This window comes from Diceros bicornis, chromosome 5 (assembly GCF_020826845.1).
Source record: "Diceros bicornis minor isolate mBicDic1 chromosome 5, mDicBic1.mat.cur, whole genome shotgun sequence".
In the NCBI taxonomy this organism is placed as follows: domain Eukaryota; kingdom Metazoa; phylum Chordata; class Mammalia; order Perissodactyla; family Rhinocerotidae; genus Diceros; species Diceros bicornis.
Window position 1 is genome coordinate 23,667,353 of NC_080744.1, and position 22,070 is coordinate 23,689,422.

At 45.5% G+C, this 22,070-nt stretch overlaps 1 protein-coding gene across 3 annotated transcripts; it reads left to right on the plus strand.

Annotated features, from left to right (window-relative positions):
• Positions 1 to 17,542: 17,542 nt before the first annotated feature.
• On the plus strand, positions 17,543 to 21,382 carry RIPK3 (receptor interacting serine/threonine kinase 3). 3 transcript variants are annotated; one of them, XM_058540837.1, is made up of 10 exons: positions 17,543 to 17,722; positions 17,864 to 18,004; positions 18,125 to 18,434; positions 18,900 to 19,045; positions 19,170 to 19,216; positions 19,423 to 19,590; positions 19,698 to 19,765; positions 20,020 to 20,322; positions 20,439 to 20,580; positions 21,061 to 21,382. In XM_058540837.1, the coding sequence occupies exons 1-10, from the start codon at positions 17,661 to 17,663 to the stop codon at positions 21,282 to 21,284; spliced, it is 1,611 nt and encodes a 536-aa protein (XP_058396820.1). In that variant the 5' UTR covers positions 17,543 to 17,660; the 3' UTR covers positions 21,285 to 21,382. The 3 variants fall into 3 exon arrangements, with proteins under 3 accessions (XP_058396820.1, XP_058396821.1, XP_058396822.1); XM_058540838.1 differs by having other exon boundaries at positions 20,520 to 20,580; XM_058540839.1 differs by having other exon boundaries at positions 20,020 to 20,376; positions 20,520 to 20,580; positions 21,061 to 21,376.
• The last annotated feature ends 688 nt before the right edge of the window (positions 21,383 to 22,070 follow it).

Below are 22,070 nucleotides of genomic sequence, written 5' to 3' on the forward strand. Positions count from 1 at the left end.
CGGCTCTTAAAGGGCCCATGCGCAAACTCACCCGTTTCAGAAAGCATCCTAAAATCACCAGAAAGAAAGGTGCATAGTGCTTTGGTGAAAAGAGACTCACCTGATAGGCCCTGAGTGCATCTCGATGAGAGGTGAGACCTCTCCAGGGACTGGGACATTGGTGGCGGCCATTGTTGTGGCCTGGTGGGGGCGTGCTGACACAGACACCATTGGAGTTCTCTCTGGGGCCTGCTAGCCCAGGGTCTGCCCCACCCACTAGAGCACCGATTTAATCCAGCTCAGCCAGGGCAGGCAGCCCACCCTAGAGACTGGCCCCACCCAACAACAAGCCCTCAGGCAACTTGTGGGCCTGCATAGATTGGTGACTGGATTCTCTGCAGCCTGGCAACTGAGCAGACTTCAGTGGGGCAGGGCATGCACAAGGAGCAGGTGGAGAGTGTGGGGCGGTGGTGGAGTGTGTGGGGCTCCTGCCGTGGAGAGACCTGGTCGATGTCGGGAGGTCGGGGCGCACACACGGGGCAGGACTGTGTTGACTGTGTGTGTGGACCTGTGGGTGGCAGGGCTTGTCAGCTGCAGAAGACTTGTGCTTCCCAAAGACCCACATAGGGGGTTTGCCCCACCTTCCCAAGTCTGAAACAATTGGGTGCTCCTGTGCCTGAGGCCAGCCCCATGCAGCTGCAATCCTCAGAGAGCTGACAAGAGACCTAAAGGCTGGAGGCTTATAACAATTGTAAGCCCCTGAGCCTAACAACCTGCCACGCTGGGGGCCTACTCACTTAAAAGAAATACTGCAACACAAATGTGGTATTAGAACTTGCAGCCAACTGTGCTGGGGCTCCCCACACCTGATAAAGAGACTGAAGGGCCCACAACAACTACAAACAGCTGAGCATTACAACAGCTGGCCAGGAGCATAATTCGGCCTACCTGGGCACATACAGGAAGAGCAAACAGGCCACAACAGAAGGACACACGTAGCCCACATAGGGGTCACCCCTGGAACATTGAGAACTGAGGGAATCACACTGCAGGACTCCGAAGGCATCACTTGTATAAGGTCACCTATCCAAGAGCAGGAGATGTAGCTGACCTACCTAATACGTAGACACAAGCACAGGGAAAGAGGCAAAATGAGGAGGCAGAGGAATGCATTCCAAGTAAGGGAACAGGACAAAACTCCAGAAAAGGAACTAAGTGAAACAGAAATGAGCAACCTACCTGACAGAGAGTTCAAACTAAGAGTGTTAAGGATGCTCACTGATGTGGGGAGAAGAATAGATGAACTCAGTGAGAATGTCAAGAAAGAAATGGAAGATATAAAAAAGAACCAATCAGAAATGAAGAATATGATACTGGAAATGAAAAATTCACTAGAGGGACTCAAAAGTAGAGTAGAGGATACAGAAGAACGGATCTGCGATCTGGACGAAAGACTAGAAGAAATTACCCAAGCTGAACAGGTAAAAGAGAAGAGTATTAAAAAGAGTGAGGACAGTCTATGGGACCTCTGGGACAACATCAAGCACACTAACATCTGTGTTATGGGTGTCCTGGAAAGAGAAGAATGAGACAAAGGGGCAGAGAATCTATTTCAAGAAATAATAGATGAAAACTTCCCTAACCTAAGGAAGGAAGCAGACATCCAGATACAGGAAGCACAGAGAGCCCCAAACAAGATAAACCCAAAGAGGCCCACACCAAGACACATCATAATCAAAATGTCTAGAATTAAAGATAAAGAGAGAATCCTAACAGCTGCCAGAGAAAGACAAGTTACATACAAAGGAAACCCCATAAGGCTATCAGCTGACTTCTCAGCAGAAACCTTACAGGCTAGAAGAGAGTGGCATGATATATTTAAAGTGCTAAAAGGAAAAAACTTACAGTCAAGAATACTCTACCCAGCAAGATTATCATTCAAAATGGAAGGAGAGATCAAAAATTTCCCAGACAAGCAAAAATTAAAGGAGTTTGTCAACAAGAAACCAGTGCTACAAGAAATGTTAAAGGGACTGATTTAAGGGGAAAAGAGAAGACCACAAATAGGAAAAATTATCTATTTCCATGATAAGAGAGCAATGGATACAAATGCACAAAAAAGAGGTTAGATATGATATCAAAAACATAAAATGAGGGAGGAAGGGAGTTAAAGAGTAGAGCTTTCAGACAGAGGTCAAACTAAAGAGATGATCAGTTCTGTATAGAAGGAGAAAGGAACAGAGAAGGACTACTAAACCACTGAGAAAAAAGTTAAAAAATGGCAGTAAGTACATACTTATCAATAGCTACTTTAAACGTGAATGGACTAAATGACCCAATTAAAAGGCATAGGGTCGCTGATTGGATAAAACACCAAGACCCATATATATGCTGCATACAAGAGACACACTTCAGATCTGAAGACACTCACAAACTGAAAGTGAAGGGATGGAAAAAAATACTCCATGCAAATGGCAATGAAAAGAAAGCTGGGGTAGCAGTACTTATATCAGACAAAATAGACTTTAAAACAAAAACGGTAAAAAGAGACAAAGAAGGGCATTACATAATGATCAAGGGAACAATCCAACAAGAGGATATAACATTTGTAAATATCTACGCACCCAATGTAGGTGCACCTAAATATATAAAGCAATTATTAACAGACATAAAAACAGAAATAGACAGTAACACAATAATAGTAGGGGACTTTAACACTCTGCTTACACCAATGGATAGATCATCCAAACAGAAGATCAATAAGGAAACATTGGCCTTAAATGACACACTAGAACAGATGGACCTAGTAGATATATACAGAGCATTCCATCCAAAAACAGAAGAACACACATTCTTTTCAAACGCACATGGAACATTTTCCAGGATTGATCACATATTAGGCCACAAAACGAGTCTCTATAAATTTAAGAAGATTGAAATAATACCAAGCATCTTTTCTGACCACAACGGTATGAAACTGGAAATCAACTATAGGAAGAAAATCAGAAAGGCCACAAATACGTGGAGATTAAACAAAATGCTACTGAACAACGACGGGGTCAATGAAGAAATCAAAGAAGAAATCAAAAAGTACCTGGAGACAAATGATAATGAAAATACGACATGCCAGAATTTATGGGATACAGCAAAAGCGGTTGTAAGAGGGAAGTTTATAGCAATACAGGCCTATCTCAACAAACAAGAAAAATCTCAAATAAACAATCCAACAATGCACCTAAAGAAACTGGAAAAAGAAGAGCAAACAAAGCCCAAAATCAGTAGAAGAAGGGAAATAATAAAAATCAGAGCAGAAATAAATGAAATAGAGACTAAAAAAAAATAGAAAAAGTTAATAAAACCAAGAGCTGGTTTTGAAAAAATCAACACAATTGACAAACCTTTAGCTAGACTCACCAAGAAAAAAAGAGAGAAGGCATAAATAAGTAAAATCAGAAATGAAAGAGGAGAAATTACAACAGACACCTCAGAAATACAAAAGATTATAAGAGAATACTATGAAAAGCTATATGCCAACCAATTCGACAATCTGGAAGAAATGGATAAATTCTTAGAATCATACAATCTTCCAAAACTGGATCAAGAAGAAGTAGAGAATTTGAATAGACCAATCACCAGTAAGGAGATCGAAACAGTAATCAAAAACCTCCCAAAAAATAAAAGTCCAGGACCAGACGGCTTCCCCGGTGAATTCTACCAAACATTCAAAGAAGACTTAATACCTATCCTTCTCAAACTCTTCCAAAAAATTGAGGAGCGGGGGGAAGCTCCCTAACTCATTCTATGAAGCTGACATTACCCTGATACCAAAACCAGACAAGGACAACACAAAAAAAGAAAATTACAGGCCAATATCACTGATGAGCATCAATGCAAAAATCCTCAACAAAATACTAGCAAATCACATACAACAATACGTTAAAAAGATTATACACCATGATCAAGTGGGATTTATTCCAGGTATGCAGGGATGGTTCAACATTCCCAAATCAATCAACGTAATACACCACGTTAATAAAATGAAGAATAAAAATCACATGATCATCTCAATAGATGCAGAGAAAGCATTTGACAAGATACAGCATCCATTTATGATAAAAACTCTGAATAAAATGGGGATAGAAGGAAAGTACCTCAACATAATAAAGGCCATATATGACAAACCCACAGCTAATATCATCCTCAAGGGTGAAAAACTGAAAGCTATCCCTCTAAGAACAGGAACCAGACAAGGATGCCCACTGTCACCACTCCTATTTAACATAGTACTGGAAGTCCTAGCCAGAGCATTCAGGCAAGAAAAAGAAATAAAAGGGATCCATATTGGAAAGGAAGAAGTGGAACTGTCACTATTTGCAGATGACATGATTTTATATATAGAAAACCCTAAAGAACCCACCAGAAAACTTTTAGAAGTAATAAACGAATACGGTAAAGTTGCAGGATACAAAATCAACATACAAAAATCAATTGCATTTCTATACACCAACAATGAAGTAGCAGAAAGAGAAATTAAGAATACAATCCCATTTACAATTGCAACAAAAAGAATAAAATATCTAGGAATAAACTTAACCAAAGAGGTGAAAGATCCGTACACTGAAAACTATAAAACATTTCTGAAAGAAATTGAAGAAGACACAAAGAAATGGAAAGATATTCCATGCTCTTGGATTGGAAGAATTAACATAGTTAAGATGTCCATACTTCCTAAAGCAATCTATAGATTCAATGCAATCCCTATCAAAGTTCCAACAACATTTTTCACAGAAATAGAACAAAGAATCCTAAAATTTATATGGAACAACAAAAGACTCCGAATAGCTAAAGGAATGCTGAGAAAAAAGAACAAAGCTGGAGGTATCACACTCCCTGATTTCAAAATATACTACAAAGCTATAGTAACCAAAACAGCATGGTACTGGCACAAAAATAGACACACAGATCAATGGAATAGAATCGAAAGCCCAGAAATAAACCCACACATCTATGGACAGCTAATCTTTGACAAAGGAGCCAAGAACATACAACGGAGAAAAGAAAGTCTTTTCAACAAATGGTGTTGGGGGAACTGGATAGCCATATGCAAAAAAATGAAAGTAGACCCTTACCTTACACCATACACAAAAATTAACTCCAAATGGATTAAAGACTTGAATGTAAGACCTGAAACTATGAAACTTCTAGAAGAAAACATAGGCAGTACGCTCTTTGACATCGGTCTTAGCAACATATTTTCAAGCACCGTGTCTGACTGGGCAAGAGAAACAATAGAAAAAATAAACAAATGGGACTACATCAAACTGAAAAACTTCTGCACAGCAAAGGAAACCATCAACAAAACGAAAAGACAACCTAACAGTTGGGAGAAGATATTTGCAAACCATACATCTGATAAGGGTTTAATCTCCAAAATATATAAAGAACTCATGCATCTCAACAACAAAAAAACTACCAACCCAATTAAAAAATGGGCAAAAGACCTGAACAGACATTTCTCCGAAGATATACAGATGGCCAACAGACACATGAAAAGATGTTCAAAATCATTAACTATCAGGGAAATGCAAATCAAAACTATAATGAGATATCACCTCACGCCCGTCAGAATGGCTATAATTAACAAGACAGGAAACAATATGTGTTGGAGAGGATGTGGAGAGAAGGGAACTCTCATACACTGCTGGTGAGAGTGCAAACTGGTGCAGCCACTATGGAAAACAGTATGGAGATTCCTCAAAAAATCAAGGATAGAACTACCATATGATCCAGCTATTCCACTGCTGAGTATTTATCCAAAGAACTTGAAAACACCGATGCGTAAAGATACATGCACCCCTGTGTTCATTGCAGCATTATTCACAATAGCCAAGACTTGGAAGCAACCTAAGTGCCCATCAAGGGATGAATGGATAAAGAAGATGTGATATATATACACAATGGAATACTACTCAGCCATAAGAAACAATGAAATCCAGCCATTTGTGACAACATGGATGGACACTGAGGGTATTATGCAAAGTGAAATAAGTCAGAGGGAGAAGGTCAAATGCCGTATGAGTTCCTTCATTAAGTAGTAGATAATAACAATAATAAACAAACATATAGAGACAGAGATTGGATTGATGGTTACCAGAGGGGAAGGGGGGAGGGAGGAGGGCGAAAGGGATAATTTGGCACATGTGTGTGGTGATGGGTTGTAATTAGTGTTTGGATGGTGAACATGATGTAATCTACGCAGAAATAGAAGTATAATGATGTACACCTGAAATTTATACAGTGTTATAAACAAATGTTACTGCAATAAACAAACAAAAAAAAGAATATTGTCCATCTGGCATTATAGACTGGGGTTGCTACATTTCTAAGGAACTCAAAAGAACAAAGTTATCATCTCATTGCGGCTGGGAGGTATAAAGATAAGCAGGGGTTATAAACCACAATGCATGCATTTTTCTTCATGTTTCAGTTATTTATTATCTAGCCTACATGCAAGCCAGAGTATGTCCAGCTGGGTTAATTACTTAGAAGTTACCCATAGTTGCAATATGGCTTCCATCCTGCAAAATGGCTTCCCTCATGTCAAGCTCATGTTGAGTCAGTATCACTAAGTATGGGAAATATTCCCCAGTGAGATACAATGTCCATCCTCAAAACACAGTCTGGGAAAAGAGATGCAACCACTTCACATAAAGCTTATTCAAACATACCAATTCTCCTACAGACTTTTACTGTAATTCCATCAACTCTTATGTTCCTAACTGTAGCCTCCATTAGGACTTTATCAACAGGTTTTGGTCTTACAATATACTAGGTAGGGGATATGTTATCCAGCCAGACATAATATCCATGCCCGGAAAACATCCAGGTAAAGAAGACACAACTTTTTTACATAATCCCTGCTTAAACATTCCAACTTTCATAATTCTATCAACAATTACATTTTTATGTTCTTTCAATCAAATTGTGGCCAATGGGTTTCACCAATAGGTTTTGGTACCACAATATCAAGGAGTCCTGGAAACTTCTTTTCTCCACTCCCTGACCATTTTACCCCTGACTCTGGTGCAAAAGGCTTTGGGTCCCCAGTGAGGGGTCGAGCTGAGGGACCTTGGCCCTTTGTCAACCTTTAACTTGATTAATCTGCCTAACCACTGCCCCAAGCGATTGCTGATCACGTTTCTCACAGTAATCTCTACCTTCTGGCTTTTTAAATTTCTCCAAACAGGGGTAAATAGAGTAGACTTGTTTGGGATCCTTTAATGTTGGGGGAACAACAGGGAGTCCCTTTGGCCTGCCCAACCTTAGGTAGTGCTGTACTAAAACTTTTGTTTTAACCCTGTCAATGTCCATTTTATTCATTCCATTTCTTTCTCTCTCTCTCTCTCTTTTTTTTTTTTTTTTTTTTGCTAGGGAATATTATCCCTGAGCTAACATCTTGCCATTCTTCCTCTACTTTGTATGTGGATTGCTACCACAGCATGGCTTGATGGGTGGTGTAGGTCCATTCCCAGGATCCAAACCCATGAACCCCAGGCCACCAAAGCAGAGTGTGCCAAACTTAACCACTAGAGCATGGGGCTATTAATTCCTTTTCTTAATAACCATCTAAAGATTTCCACTCTGCTGTGACAAGTCCCATGACTCTCCCCTTTCTGATTCTTCTTTGTATCATTCCTATCAATATTCGCTTTATTCACCTTCTTTCTTTCTTTTTTTTTTTTTTTGTGAGGGAGATCAGCCCTGAGCTAACATCCATGCTAATCCTCCTCTTTTTGCTGAGGAAGACCGGCTCTGAGCTAACATCTATTGCCCATCCTCCTCCTTTTTTTCTTCCCCAAAGCCCCAGTAGATAGTTGTATGTCATAGTTGCACATCCTTCTAGTTGCTGTATGTGAGACACGGCCTCAGCATGGCCAGAGAAGCGGTGGGTCGGTGCGCGCCAAGGATCCGAACCCAGCCCGCCAGTGGCGGAGCGCACGCACTTAACCGCTAAGCCACCGGGCCGGCCCTATTCACCTTATTTCTTAATAACGGTTTAAAAATTTCCACCTTATGGGGAAGAGTCCCTTGATTCTCCCTTTGGCCTCTCTCCATTCTCTTGTTAATTAACCTAACTTATTTTGCTGAGGAAGATTCACCCTGAGCTAACATCTGTGCCAATCTTCCTCTATTTTGTATGTGGGTCGCTGCTAAAGAATGGCCACCAACAAGTGGTGTAGCTCTGTGCTTGGGAACCAAACCCAGGCCGCCGAAATGGTGCGCGCTGAACTTAACCACTAGGCCACGGGGCCAGCCCCTAACCTAATGTTTTTATTAGCATCTGTAAGACCCATGAGGGGAAGCTGAGACAGCAAATTTGATAAGGCTCCCTGAACTGTTTTTTGGTGTTGTAGCAATAAGTTTATATGGGGTGCCCGTGTAAAAAGGGCCTCCTTAACCACAGCATTTACCATGACCTGGGCAACAGGCATATTTAGCAGGTGAATATTCTGGTCATCATAAAGCCAGTCCCACATGACTTGCATGTGAAACATATCAGCCACTTCATCTGGGGTATTCCACTTGGCATTCATAGGGGGAGACAGACAGTCCTCCTTCTCAGAGTAAACAGACCTTACAGTGGCTTTTATCCTGTCCACCAGGCCGGCTGTCCCCTCAGGAATAACTTCCTGTGTGTCAGGATGACATATAACCATTTGTGATTGTTGCATAGTGAGCTGTGGGTCCTGTGCCAATCCAAACACGCCCTTCTACTCTGCAGTCTTCACTCTCCCTAAATTACCTTCACAATCATTTTAGTAAAGGTTCTTCAGGAAGTTGATGATTCTGATCCACAAAATGAAGCACCTCCTTCACACTATACCTCCTGGTTTCAATAGTTTCTAGGTTTTGCCTTCTGCCTACATATTGACTGCCTTCTTGATGACCAGAGGTCCTAGAGGTTGGTCATGTTGCCCCTGCATAATTTTTCCCTGTCTAGGCAGCTTTGAGGCTAGTGGCCAAAGCTCAGACTCACCGAAATCTGAGCTTGGTTTAATATCAAGGTCAGATTCAGCGCTTCTTTTACCTTCATTTTAGCTATCACAGATAACAATAACCAAGGGATTGATTTTTTGCCCTTTTCTTGTCAGTCTGGATTTCCTTATTCATCCACTGAACCAAGCCCCCAGGAGTTGGATCCATCTGTAAATTCCACTGGTAACTTTTAACGTTAGTAACTGAGTACAGCACAGCGGCTGCCCCATAACATGGGCGACCATGTGGCCACCAAAGGTTCTTCAGCCCCTGCCCTTCCTTCCTTTCTCTTCCCAAAGCATGTTTCCATAAGCCAGGACCAATCTAGCAAATCCCGTCATTGCTACCAAGTAAAAAGTCTGGATCCAATTCCAATGTGCAAGCAGGCAGGTGAGGATCCCACACCACCAAGAAATTCTGGGGCACCAGTAGGGTGTCCTACAATTCAACTCAATTCTGACACCATCTACCCGGAGACTAGTTACTGGCTAATGCAACAAGAGCTAAATCCTACAAGGTTAAGGGCTCAGTCCTACAAGACTGCCCCCACCCACCCACCCCCACTTCAGAGGCCAATCTCAAGTCTTACTTATCGCCAGAGCTTCTGACAAACCAGCTATAGATATAAGGTTCCAACAAACCCCACCTTGGGTTTGGTTAATTTACTGGAGTAGCTCACAGAACTCAGAGAAACATTGTACTTACTAGATTACTGGTTTATTATAAAAGGATATAACTCAGGAACACCCAGATGGAAGAGATGCATAGGGCAAAGTATGTGGGAAGGGGAATGGAACCTCCATGCCCTCTGAGTGTACCGCTCTCCCAGCACCTCCACCTGTTCACCAACTGGGAAGCTCTCCAAACCCCGTCCTTTTGGGGTTTTATGGAGTCTTCATTACATAGGTATGATTGATTAAATCATTGGCTATTGGCCATTGATTCAACCTCCAGCCCTTCTCTCCCTGAGACTGAAAGTGCTAACGCTCCAATCACATGGTTGGTTCCCCTGGCAACAAGCCCCCATCCTTAGGTTACCTAAGGGCTTTTCAAAAGTCGCTTCATTAACATAATAAAAGACACCTTTTTTTCCACTCACTTCACGAGAAATTCCAAGGGTTTTAGAAGCTCCGTGTCAGGAACAGGGTCCAAATATATATTTCTTATTATAAATCATAATATCACAGATCCCTTTCCAAGTGGAACATTTTCCCCACTACTCTTCTCTGCTCAAACCCTGGAGTTTGCTTTGTGACTTTTCCAAGTTGAGTGCAGCCCAGTCCGCAAAAGTGACAGCTCACTTGCCCTTAGTTGCATCCTTTCCCCGTCCAGTAGGGTTTGCTTTTCAGTAGCTGGGAGCAGAGATGAGGGTCCCCTGGAGAGCGGGAGCAGCCTTGAGCTGGTAGAGAGATCTGCACTGTGGCAGTAAAACAGCTCTTCTCTCTTGAAGTTTGTTTTCCACAATATAAAATGAGGTCTTTTTATTTCTTCATCTGCAAACCTCATGATAGATCCGACTTCACAGGATGGTGATGACTTTCTGTGCAAGTGTTGTGAAGTACCGAGTGTAAAAAAGACTAGCTTTTACCATTTTTAAAAACATTTCTAGTCTTTATTTATTTATTTATTTTGTGAGGATAGACCAGCCCTGAGCTAACATCCGTTCTGATTTTCCTCCACTTTATGTGGGACACCGCCACAGCATGGCCTGACAAGCAGTGCCTCAGTGGGTGCCCAGGATCGGAACCTGGGCCGCCAGCAGCGGAGCAGGCGCTCTTAATCGCTACACCATGGGGCCAGCCCCGCTTTTATCATTGTTGATGATAATAATGATGCATGGGGGAGAAAAGGCCGCTCAGTCAGTCTGGACTCCTTGTTGTTTTCCAAGTTCACACTGTCAACTTTGCACCTTTGCTCACAACATCCTCTCTGACTGGATCACCTCTCCCAGGTTTATGTCCATCAAACTTCCACTCATCATTGGAATGCCAAGAGCTAACTTCAGTCACATATCGAAAGTGACAGCAGCAGGCCTTCTTATAGCAGCAAGGAATCCAGAGGGAGCAGCATAGAGTAGATTTTGGGGTGAGGGTAGTGCCAGGTGGGAGAGGGAAGTTGCTAGGTCTCTCTCTGTTTGATGTCCCGGGGGGAAAAGAGGAGGCTGAAATGTAGTATTAGCATACTATATAACTATATAGTATTACTATATAACTATATAGTATTACTATATAACTTTCATGAATTCATTTTAGGAAAGTTAGAAAATACAGACGGGGGCCGGCCCTGTGGCAGCGATTAAGTGCACGCTCCACTGCTGGCGGCCCGGGTTCGGATCCCGGGTGTGCACCAATGCACCACTTGTCAAGACATGCTGTGGTGGCATCCCATATAAAGTAGAGGAAAATGGGTACAGATGTTAGCCCAGGGCCAGTCTTCCTCAGCAAAAAGAGGAGGATTGGCATGGATGTTAGCTCAGAGCTGATCTTCCTCACACACAAAAAAAAAGAAAATACAGATAAAAAATACAAATATAACATATAAGAAATAGGAGTCCGCCCCATGGCCTAGTAGTTAAGTTTGGTGAACTCCACTTTGGTGGCCTGGGGTTTGTGGGCTTGGATCCCAGGCGCGAACCTACGTTACTCATCAGCCATGCTGTGGCAGCGACCCACATACAAAATAGAGGAAGTCTGGCACAGATGTTAGCTCAGGGCTAATCTTCCTTAAGCAAAAAAACAGAGAGTTTGGCAACAGATGTTAACTCAGGGCAAATCTTCCTCACTGAAAAAGAAAGAAAAATCACCTGTAAGCCCACCAGCCATGACTTTAAACATTTTCCTACTTGTCCATTTAGATATTTTTCTAAGTGTATAGATAAATAGATAGATAGATATCTCATATGTCTATACACTTCTTTTTTTCCCAGTAAAATTTAATGTTCAAATCAAATAACTAAACATTTACTAATATAAATCTTCACATGTCCCTATCTAATACATGGGAATCATATTTTTAGCAGGTCTTTTTTGTGGTAAAATATACATAACATAAAATCTACCATTTTAACCATTTTTAAGTGTACAGTTAAGTGGCATTAAGTACATTCACATTGTTGCATAACCATCATCACCATCCATTTCCAGAACTTTTTCATCTTCTCAAACTAAAACTCTGTACCCATCAAACAGTAATGCCCCATTCCCTCCTCCCCCTAGCCCCTGACAACCACTATTCTCCCTTCTGTCACTACAAATTTTATTATTCTAGGTACCTCACATAAGTGGAATCATACAATATTTGTCTTTTTGTGACTGGCTTATTTCACTTAGCATAATAGTTTCAAGGTTCATCCACATTGTAGCATGTGTCAGAATTTTATTCCTTTTCTAAGGCTGAATAATATTCCCTTGTACATATATATCACATTTTGTTATCCATTCATCTGTTGGTAGACATTTGGGTTGTTTTCACCTTTTGGCCACTGTAAATAATGTTACTAGAAGCATTGGTGTACAAACATCTGTTTGCAGCCCCCCTTTCAATTCCTTTGGGTATACACCCAGAATTGGAATTGCTGGTAGCAGATCCTTTTTAAAATCAGTGAGCCACCCCCTCTCATTTCTGTGGGTCTAATATGATGCTAATTGGTGATGGTTGAACTCATTAGAAAATTGCTATTCCTTCTTGCATTTCATGTGTTCACGTCTGGGGTAAGTTTTCTTTACCTTCTTGGTGCACATCCATTCAAAATTTCTTTAGGGAAGAGTCTGTTGGTGTTAAACTCAGTTTTCACTTATTTGAAAATGTCTTCTTTTTTAACCTTTGTTCTTGAAAATAATAATTTTTTTGCTGTGTATACAATTCTTTGTTTATAGATTTTTTTTTCCTTTCTTTTGGCACTTTGGATCATTCCAATGTCTTCTGGTTTCCACTATGGCTGTGAAGTGTGCTACTGGTTTAGTTGTGTTCCTTTGCAGATGATCCACGTTTTCTTGTTAGCCTTTCAGGTTGTTACTTTGTCTTCATTGTTCTGTAGTTTCACTGAAATGTATCTAGATGTGGATTTCTTTATATTTATCCTTCCTGCCATAAATTGTGCTTCCTATATTTGTGGATTCCTGTCTTCCAACAATTCTTGAAAATTCTCATTTTCTCCTCAAATATTGCCTTGTGCCCATTTTTTTTCCCTTCTCTCCTCATGGAAATCCAATTTGATAATTGTTTGACCTCCTCATTCTTTGCCTCTTAATTTTTCTATCTGCTTGTCTCTCTTTCCTGCATTCTGGAGAATTTCTTCAGATCTAACTTTTATTACACTATTTCTCTCTTCAGCTGTATCTTCTGTTTAACCAAGCATTGCAATTTTAATTTTGATGGCTATACACAGTTTTTTATTTCTTGATATTCTATTTTTTTCCTAAACCTATCAGGGTATTTTTTATAATTTCTTAGTCCTTGCTCATTTTTCTATTCCATCTTTTATTTCTTTAAACATTTGACAATAGCTTCTTTTGAGTCTTCATCTGATTATTCCAAACTCTGAAGCCCTTAAAGATCTAAACCTGTTGATTATAGTTCCTGCAGATTCTCCCTCATGGTGATTTGAATCTTTATATATTTAGTAAATTTTTTTGTGTGTGTGAGTAAGATCAGCTCTGACCTAACATCTGTGCCAATCCTCCTCTTTTTGCTGAGGAAGACTGGCCCTGAGCTAACATCCGTGCCTATCTTCCTCCACTTTATGTGGGATGCCACCACAGCATAGTCTGACAAGCAGTGCATCGGTGTGCGCCTGGGATCCGAACCCGGGCCGCCAGCAGTGGAGCGCGTGCGCTTAACCGCTACACCACGAGCCGGCCCCAGTAAATTTTTTTGTGAGTTTATATTTGCCTGAATTTGATCCAGAAACTTGGATTAAGGATGCTTTCTTCTAAGGAGGATTCAGTTTGCTTCTGCTGGACTCCAGGGGGCATTAATAATCTGGGGCCATTTAAATCTTTCAACTTATGGTTTATTTGATCAAAAGGAAAGTAAAAATTCCAACTACAGATCCGTGTGAGAGCAGATCTCACAGGGAAACTAACATTTTCATTAATTTTAACATCTAGCGCTGCAGCCTAGACAGGTTCCCTTGCAGGTTCCCTCCACAAGCAGGTGGACTTTTTCCTTTCCACAAAAAATGAGGCCCCTTTGAGGGCCCCAGCTTGTCAGGGAATAGGCGTGTCTTATATTTAGCTCCTCCATCTTCCTAGGCCCTAGGGCCTACTCTTTGGTTCTCCCTTAATCTCCCATACCCTCTACCCAGTCCCCAAAGCTCTAGGTTTCTAATTAGTTGACCTCTCTATTTACCTTCTTTTTTAACATTTTTCTATTTTGTTGGTTTCAGGGGGATGCCCTTAGGAGATTACCTTTATTTTATTGGGAGCTCACTAACAAATTTAAAAATACATGTTTATTGTGATTTATATAGCATTTAGGTATTCTGCTATGGGAGGCTTTTGAGCTCTCTGTCACACTCCTGGAAGAGAATTTTTAAAACAAACAAAAAATATGATTATATGGGACATACTGTTTTATAATCTGTTTTTTTTCCCACTTGATATATGATAAACACCTGTCATATTAATAAATATAGGTCTAAGTCATCATTTTAATGGCTACATAATCTTCCATTGCATAATTTTTTCAGTCTTTTTCCTATGATTGAATAGCTAGGGTTTTATTTTTTCACTATTTTATTTATTAATATTTTTTTGTGAGGAAGATCAGCCCTGAGCTAACATCCACGCCAATCCTTCTCTTTTTGTTGAGAAAGACTGGCCCTGGGCCAACATCCGTGCCCATATTCCCTCACTTTATATGGGACGCCGCCACAGCATGGCCTGACAAGCGGTGCGTCGGTGGGCGCCCGGGATCAGAACCCGGGCCACCAGCAGCGGAGCGCGCACACTTAACCTCTATGCCACAGGGCCGGCCCCATTATTTTTTCACTATTTTCAACAACACTTCAGTGAATATCCTTATAACTAAATCTTTGCACATATCACAATCTTCTCCCTTAACTGTTTATAAAAGTAATGCATGCTAATATAAAATAATCAAACACTCTGGAACATGAAAATCCTCCATAATCCTTTTTACTGTCACCTCAATTAATACCATTTGGTCTATAATTAGAATCTCTTAATCAAACAAGAGATGAGAATTAGTTAGGGCTAGAATACGCAAGAAGAGAGACACACCCTCTGTCCCCCCACCCCGACAGCTAGGGAGAAGGAACCAGAGCAGGTCCTAGGGATGGGCTGAAAGTAACCAAAGACAGTTGGGAGCAGAGAACTGAAGGGATGAGAGACACCCAAATAGACTCCAAAAGCCTGTGACACCTGGGGTCACAGGGAAGGCCAGAGCTCCAAAATCCAGGAATCAACTCTGCCTTACCAGTCCCCTCCTGCAGAAGCAGAGGATCTTGTCAGGCACTCATTCCAGGCTCCTCTCCCTGCCCTTCCTTCTTCTAAAGGCGCTTGGTCTATTTTGAGTCAAAAAATAGTACAGGCTCTGACACTAGCCGCAACCCTATGCTTATAGTAGCTGACCCCTGTCCCAATCTAAAGAAATCCAGCCATAAAAAGGCCTTTAAACACCCTTCTCTCTCCTGTCTGCCTGTTCCCCTCAAGTGGAGACTAGGGTCTTCTCCCAAAGAGAATCATGAAAGGAATGGCTGCCCCCTCTGATGGCTCTTAGCTCCTGACTAGACTTTTTGAGGACTGCCATTGTATTCTGTGAGATACGCCATATCTCTAGAGTCAAGTCTACTTCAGACAGATTCTGTCAACTGTGCAGATGCAGTGAGAACCCCCAAACCATAAAGAAGCCCAACCTCCTCTTTCCTCCCAATGAGCACGGAGCTCCAGCTGGGGTGATCAGCGTCTTAAGGAAGCTCCGAAAGTTTTGCTCGTTCCTTTATTAATTCAATTCAACAAATATTTATTGGTATCACCCACATACTGGCTTTTAAGGAGACTACAGTCTAAGAATTACAGCTTGGACTGATTCCACCAGAATTCACGTTGTGGATCCTGGAGTTCTCAGGTGCTCTAGAAACCACAGTTAACTGCTGGCCACTTTTGCTCCAACCAGCAGAGCCCGTGGACCACTGGACAGAATGAAAAGTGCATACCAAGGCGAGCACCTTCCAGTGAAGCTGGCACACGACCTGTATGGTTGGGTCTCCTCGTGAAACACTGAGCGTCTAGGGGTGGCCGTATCTAGTTCCCACAACCTCCAGCCATGGTCAGGCTTTGGGCACGTAAAATATGGACACTTTTTGTCTACCCTAAATCCTTAAGGCTCCCCAAGCTCCTGAGTTCTTTTTTTTTTTTTAATTTTTTTTTTAATTTTTTTATTATTTATTTTTTTATTTTTTTCCCCCAAAGCCCCAGTAGATAGTTGTATGTCATAGTTGCAGAGCCTTCTAGTTGTTGTATGTGGGACGCGGCCTCAGTATGGCCGGAGAAGCGGTGCGTCAGTGCGCGCCCGGGATCCGAACCCGGGCCGCCAGCAGCGCAGCGCGCGCACTTAACCGCTGAGCCATGGGGCCGGCCCTCCTGAGTTCTTAAAGGCCCTTGTCCAGAGCATATGCCTGTCGGGAACGTGTATTAACCAGGGCATTTGCATGGAGGAGTTGGCATGCTGGGAGAGGGCAGGGAGGCGCTGAGGTGTTTCGACTGCAGTGTACACCACAATGTCAGCAGCCCTCTAGCTGAGCTAGTTCATCTGACCACAATGCCCTGGGAGTAGGTCTTGGTCTTGCCAGCAGGCAAGTCACTACCAATGCCAGGGGCTTGCCAGCAAGAGCAGCTGTCAGGGACTGGGCAGGAATACACACAGGGACCCTTCACTACACTGTTGGATGCGTCACACCGTCCTCAGCCCCCTCATGACCAGCTGAGTGGTACAGCCCTGAAGCCTGTGTGAGAATAGGAAAACTCGGTGGTTCAGAGCCAGACTCTGAAGTCAATTCATACTGGCTTAGGCAGGATACTTAAACTATCAGTGCCTCCATTTCCTCATCCATGAAGAATAAAAACAGTACCAATCCCCCTAGGGTTGATGTGAGAAGTAAATAAGCTAATATATGTACCTGGCACATGGCAGCCTTTATAGAAGTGTTGGCTATGATCTTAGGGCAGCTATAGGAGAGCTGAGCCCTAGGACCACAAAATCCTCCTCAGCACCATCCCCTCCCCCCCGCCCAGGCCTGGTGGGTGCTGGAGCTGGGAATCCTGTGGGAGAAGGGAGAAACGCTGACTATAGGAGTGAGGTGATTGTGCGTTCCTGGAAGGTGAGGACTCCTTCCGTGGTACCCCAAATGCCCAGTGACGCCTAACCTGGCCGAGGCACACAGCAAGTGCTCAAGGAAACACTGGTTAAAAGAAAGAAGCACTAGCTTCCGTTTTACACTACCCCCTCCCACTACTGGGGCGGGACCATAGAGGCGCCTGTCGGAGAAGGAAGTTATTAACTCACTCGGTGCAGGCACATCGACCCGGGAAGCGGAACCGTGCAGTGGCCTAGAGATTGACCCCTCTCCCGATCCCCTCCCCCTCTCTGCCACAAATCCCGTTCCCAGAAGTCACTCCATCCTCATGGGCTCGAAACTTCCAGAAGCCCCTCACCCTTCCAGCCTGATGTCTTGCGTCAAGTTGTGGTGAGTGGAGAGTGGGAGGCCAGGAGACAACTGACAGTGCCAAGTCCCCGGAATCACGGGGCCAGGCGGGGGTGGGGGTGTGCAGGGGGCAGCGTGGACTTGGGGCCATGGCCAGCTGGTGGACGAGGCTCTCTCTCTCAGGCCTAGCGGAGCCCCAGCCTCCCTGGTGCCCATCGAGGAATTGGAGAACCCGAAGTTGGTTGGCAAAGGCGGGTTTGGCACCGTGTTCCGGGTGCAACACAGGTCGTGGGGTCATGATGTGGCAGTCAAGATCGTGAACTCGTGAGTGACCCAAGCTTCTTTGGAGCCAGTTGGTGTCTGGCCAAGGAGGTGGGGCCTGAATGGGAAAGGGAGGGGTCTTCCCAGGAGCAGAGCCAACTCCATCTCTGTCCTGGGGTGTAGGGAGGCGATATCCAGGGAGGTGAAGGCCATGGCAAATCTGCGTAACCAGTACGTCCTGCTCCTGCTGGGGGTCACCGAGAAGCTGGAGTGGGACTACGTGTCCGGGCCAGCTCTGGTGACTCGATTCATGGAGAATGGGTCCCTGGCAGGGCTGCTGCAGCCCCAGTGCCCTCGGCCCTGGCCGCTCCTCTGCCGCCTGCTGCAGGAGTTGGTGCTCGGGATGTGTTACCTGCACAGCCAGAACCCCGTCCTTCTGCACCGAGACCTCAAGCCTTCCAATGTCCTGCTGGACTCAGAGCTGCATGTCCAGGTCAGCCCATCCACACCCTAGCCCAGCCTTTGGACAAAGTCTTGCTCCTGAGATGCTCCAGCCCTTCCCCCGCTTAATGGGACACAGGACCTGCTGCAGCTCTGGCTACTGAATAGCCTCAGCATCTCCCTCTGGACACAGGGCTGCCCAAGTGTCACTCAGGAGCTTTATCTCTGCCATACCAGGTGATAGAGGCCCTGACCGACACAGTCAGTTCCACAGGCCCACCTCACCAGGCCCTCCAGAGACCCATGACTAACTTAGCCCAGCAGACTCAGACCTTGACCCAGCCCTATGGAGAGGGGACCCAGACTTCCAACCCAAGGGCCCCACTGGTCTGACCGTTCCCTAGCCTTCCATACTCCCTTTACAAGGCTGGATCTGCATCTCCTGGCAGGGAGGGAATTCTGGAAGCTGGTTGGCACTGTCCATCCCCTACCTCCTTCTTCTTCCCTCCTTTTGCAGCTGGCAGATTTTGGCCTGTCCACGTTTCAGGGAGGCTCACAGTCAGGGGCAGGATCAGGGAAGGCAGGGGGCACCCTAGCCTACTTGGCCCCAGAACTGTTGGCTGATATAAACCAGAAGGCCTCCATGGCCTGTGATGTCTACAGGTAAGTACTCACTGCAAACACATGTCCCCAATTTCTACACCTCTCTGGGCCCTTCTAGGGGAAGGTAACGGGAGAGGAGTCTTGCCAGTAGTAGGGCCAAGCCTCAGCTTTGTGTCTTGTGCAGCTTCGGGATCCTAATGTGGGCAGTACTAGCTGGAAGAGACCATGAGAGTAAGACTTTGGACAGACTCTGGGATCCTTAACCCCGGGTACCTCCTCTCACGAGCCCCCAACCCCTCCTCTTCCTGCTTACCTGCTCAGATTGTCCTCCTCCCTCACCTCCCCTTGGACTACACTCCTTGCCCCTTTCCATGATGGAACAGGTGGCCCCTCGTATCCTTAATATCTTCTCTGCACATCGTCCATCCCAATCCCAGTAGTGTCCCAGATATCGCTGGTGAAGGCAGCAGTGTGTGAAAGGAAGGTCCGGCCCCCCTTAACTGAGCTGCCCAAGCCCGGCCCTGAGACTCCTGGCTTGGAGGGACTGAAGGAGTTAATGCAGCACTGCTGGAGCCATGAGCCCAAAGACAGGCCCTCCTTCCAAGGTGAGCTGGCCATCTGGCAGCTGGGGTAGGCCTGGATCTGTCTACAGGGGGCTTTTTCCTGGAAAAGAAGTTTTGCTCCCCTACCACCCACTCTGCTTTCTCTCCAGACTGCCGTCCAAAAATGAAGAAAGCTTTCCTTCGGGTGGAGGACAAGATAGAAGATGCTGTCTCCATGGTGAGTACCCAACACAACCCCCCGCCCCCTAGAAGCTGGTCAGAGATGGCAACATGGCTCCCTTGGCCACCCAATGACTCCCCTGGCCACCCAATGACTCCCCACTGACCACTGTTCTTTATGCCTTGACCCTCCTCTTCAGTTTCCCCACCCCACCCCTGAGTTCCCAGGCAACAGACTGTGGACCAAGAGACTCCTCCCTTGGCTACTCAGCTCCCCCACCTCCACACCCAACAAGCCCCCTGTCCTTGCAGGTGAAGAAGTTCATGTTTGAGCACAGGAGCAGCAACAGGACGATGTTTACCCCTGAGCCAGGCCCAAGAAAGACAGAAATGGATGGCCCTGGGCAAACCACAGGAAGCTGCAATACTGTGGCTGAGATGTTGAACAACCTGAATGTGGAGGGGTTCCCCAACTCTGTTCCTGAAAAGTGTACAAACACTCCTGAGAGGATCAGGGCACAAGGAAAGCAGGTTCAGCATGACCGGACAGCAGGGACATCTGACTCAACAGCTCAACCTCCCCAAACTCCAGAGAACTCACCTTTCAGAAACCAGGTACTCAGCCCCTCCTCAGCTTGGACCCCAGGTCCTGGACCCCAAGGGAATCAGGTGAGACATTGGCAGGACTAGCGGATACACTAGGACTCCTGTGAATCCTGTCCCCTTGCCAGGGGAAACTTGGGGCTGAGGTGGTGTGCGATGGGGGAAGAGACCTCAGGACAGGGAGCCCGAGAGCACTGTGTTGTTCACAGGGGGCTGAGAGACATGGTACCCACTGGCCTCCCAGGGCGCCGGAGCCAAGTCCAATATCAGGTATTCACTCCCACTCCTTTCTTTCCCCACCAGCTTCTTCCTCAAGACCCTAGATAGATCCAGGGTATCCAGGGGAGAGAAAGGGCTTGAGGCCATCCACCCCGACCTCCTCATTTTATAAATGAAGAAGCTGACACCCACTGGGATTGGATCCCACTGAGGTCACACAGCACAGCCTGGATCTGCCCCTGGGCCTTCTGACTTTCCCCAGCACCAACTCTGAACCCCTAAATTCCCCTGTTGCTGTGTCGGTCCTGAGGGTCTCCCAGCGGAAAAGACCCAAATATCAGGGTGCCAGACGTTAGTTGCCACTCCTCTTGAGCTTCTGCAAACCCAGTTCTGAAGGGGCAGGCTGAAGGGGAAATACTTGCAGTTCCCCAGGGTGAACACGAGGTGCCGCTGCCCCTCCGCCCTGCTGCTCTTTCTAACTGAGTTTCTGACCACTTAACCCTCCCACCACCACCTCTATTTCTCTTAAAGGGCTATCATCCCTTACCATCCGTGACTGCCAAGGAATACAGTTGGGAAACAACAACTACCTGCTTATGCAAGGAGGAACCGCCTTGTCCACGCAGGGCCCGGCACCCTGGGGCATGGGCAGGGGCTGTCAGCGCGCCCCGCCACGAGCACGTTCGAAAGAACGGCCGCCACAACCTGAAGCCTGGAGTGGACCGCAGGATCCGTATAATAATAGCAGGAATTGAGGCAGCCAGGCGCGATTTTCTTTGAGGGCCGTCTGGCCTGCACTCGAAGTGACTCTGTGCCCCCACAAGTCAATAAACTAGGTGGAATTTTAACCAAAGTGCTGCGCAGGAGGCTAAGGTTTCAGCCAGGGCGGGAAGGGACATGGATGGGAGGCCAGAGAGCTGGCATTGAGGGAGAGGGAGGCACTGCAGGCTCACTGAGGTCGGAAGCGGCATGCTGAGGGCTGGGGGCGGCAGCAGCGATGCACATGAGGTCAGGGCCCAGCCGGCGGCAGGAAGGAATCCCGGAGGCCTGGCTCCTGGGGCCGCCTAATCTCAGGGTGGAGCACTTCCTCTTGAGCGGGCCAGACCCCACCCTAAACCTCAACCCTGGGGATAGAGGCTTTGTGTCCCTGTTGCCCCCCTTTTCTTCTGGGCTCCAGTGACTCGGCAATGGGGTCCCGGGGAGGGGGCTCTCCGTGGGAATTCGCACTGGAGTCCACCTTCTGCCCTGCATAATGCCCCCAGGTTCTCGGAGGTCAGCCCCATACTCTAACCTCCCTCCATCACATACAGTCGCATGTACATTGCTTCCAAAGTGGGAGACCTTTGATTCTCAGCTGGTGTCTGGGAGTGGAAGGCTAAGGCTGCACAAAGCTACACACAGACGTGCCCCCTCCCACGGAGCTGGAGACCTTGGAGCATGGACAGTTCAGACGCGGCCGCAGCGCGGCCATCCAGGAGGGAGGGGAGGGGAATGAGCACCCTCCCCTCTCCTGACCTAGATCATAGCCCCCATCTGGCACC

Coding starts and splice junctions, on each gene's coding strand:
- RIPK3 (XM_058540837.1), top strand. CDS start 17,661: ATGGGCTCGAAACTTCCAGAAGCCCCTCACCCTTCCAGCCTGATGTCT. Junction 18,005..18,124: donor GCAGTCAAGATCGTGAACTC/GTGAGTGACCCA, acceptor CCTGGGGTGTAG/GGAGGCGATATCCAGGGAGG. Junction 19,766..20,019: donor TAGAAGATGCTGTCTCCATG/GTGAGTACCCAA, acceptor CTGTCCTTGCAG/GTGAAGAAGTTCATGTTTGA.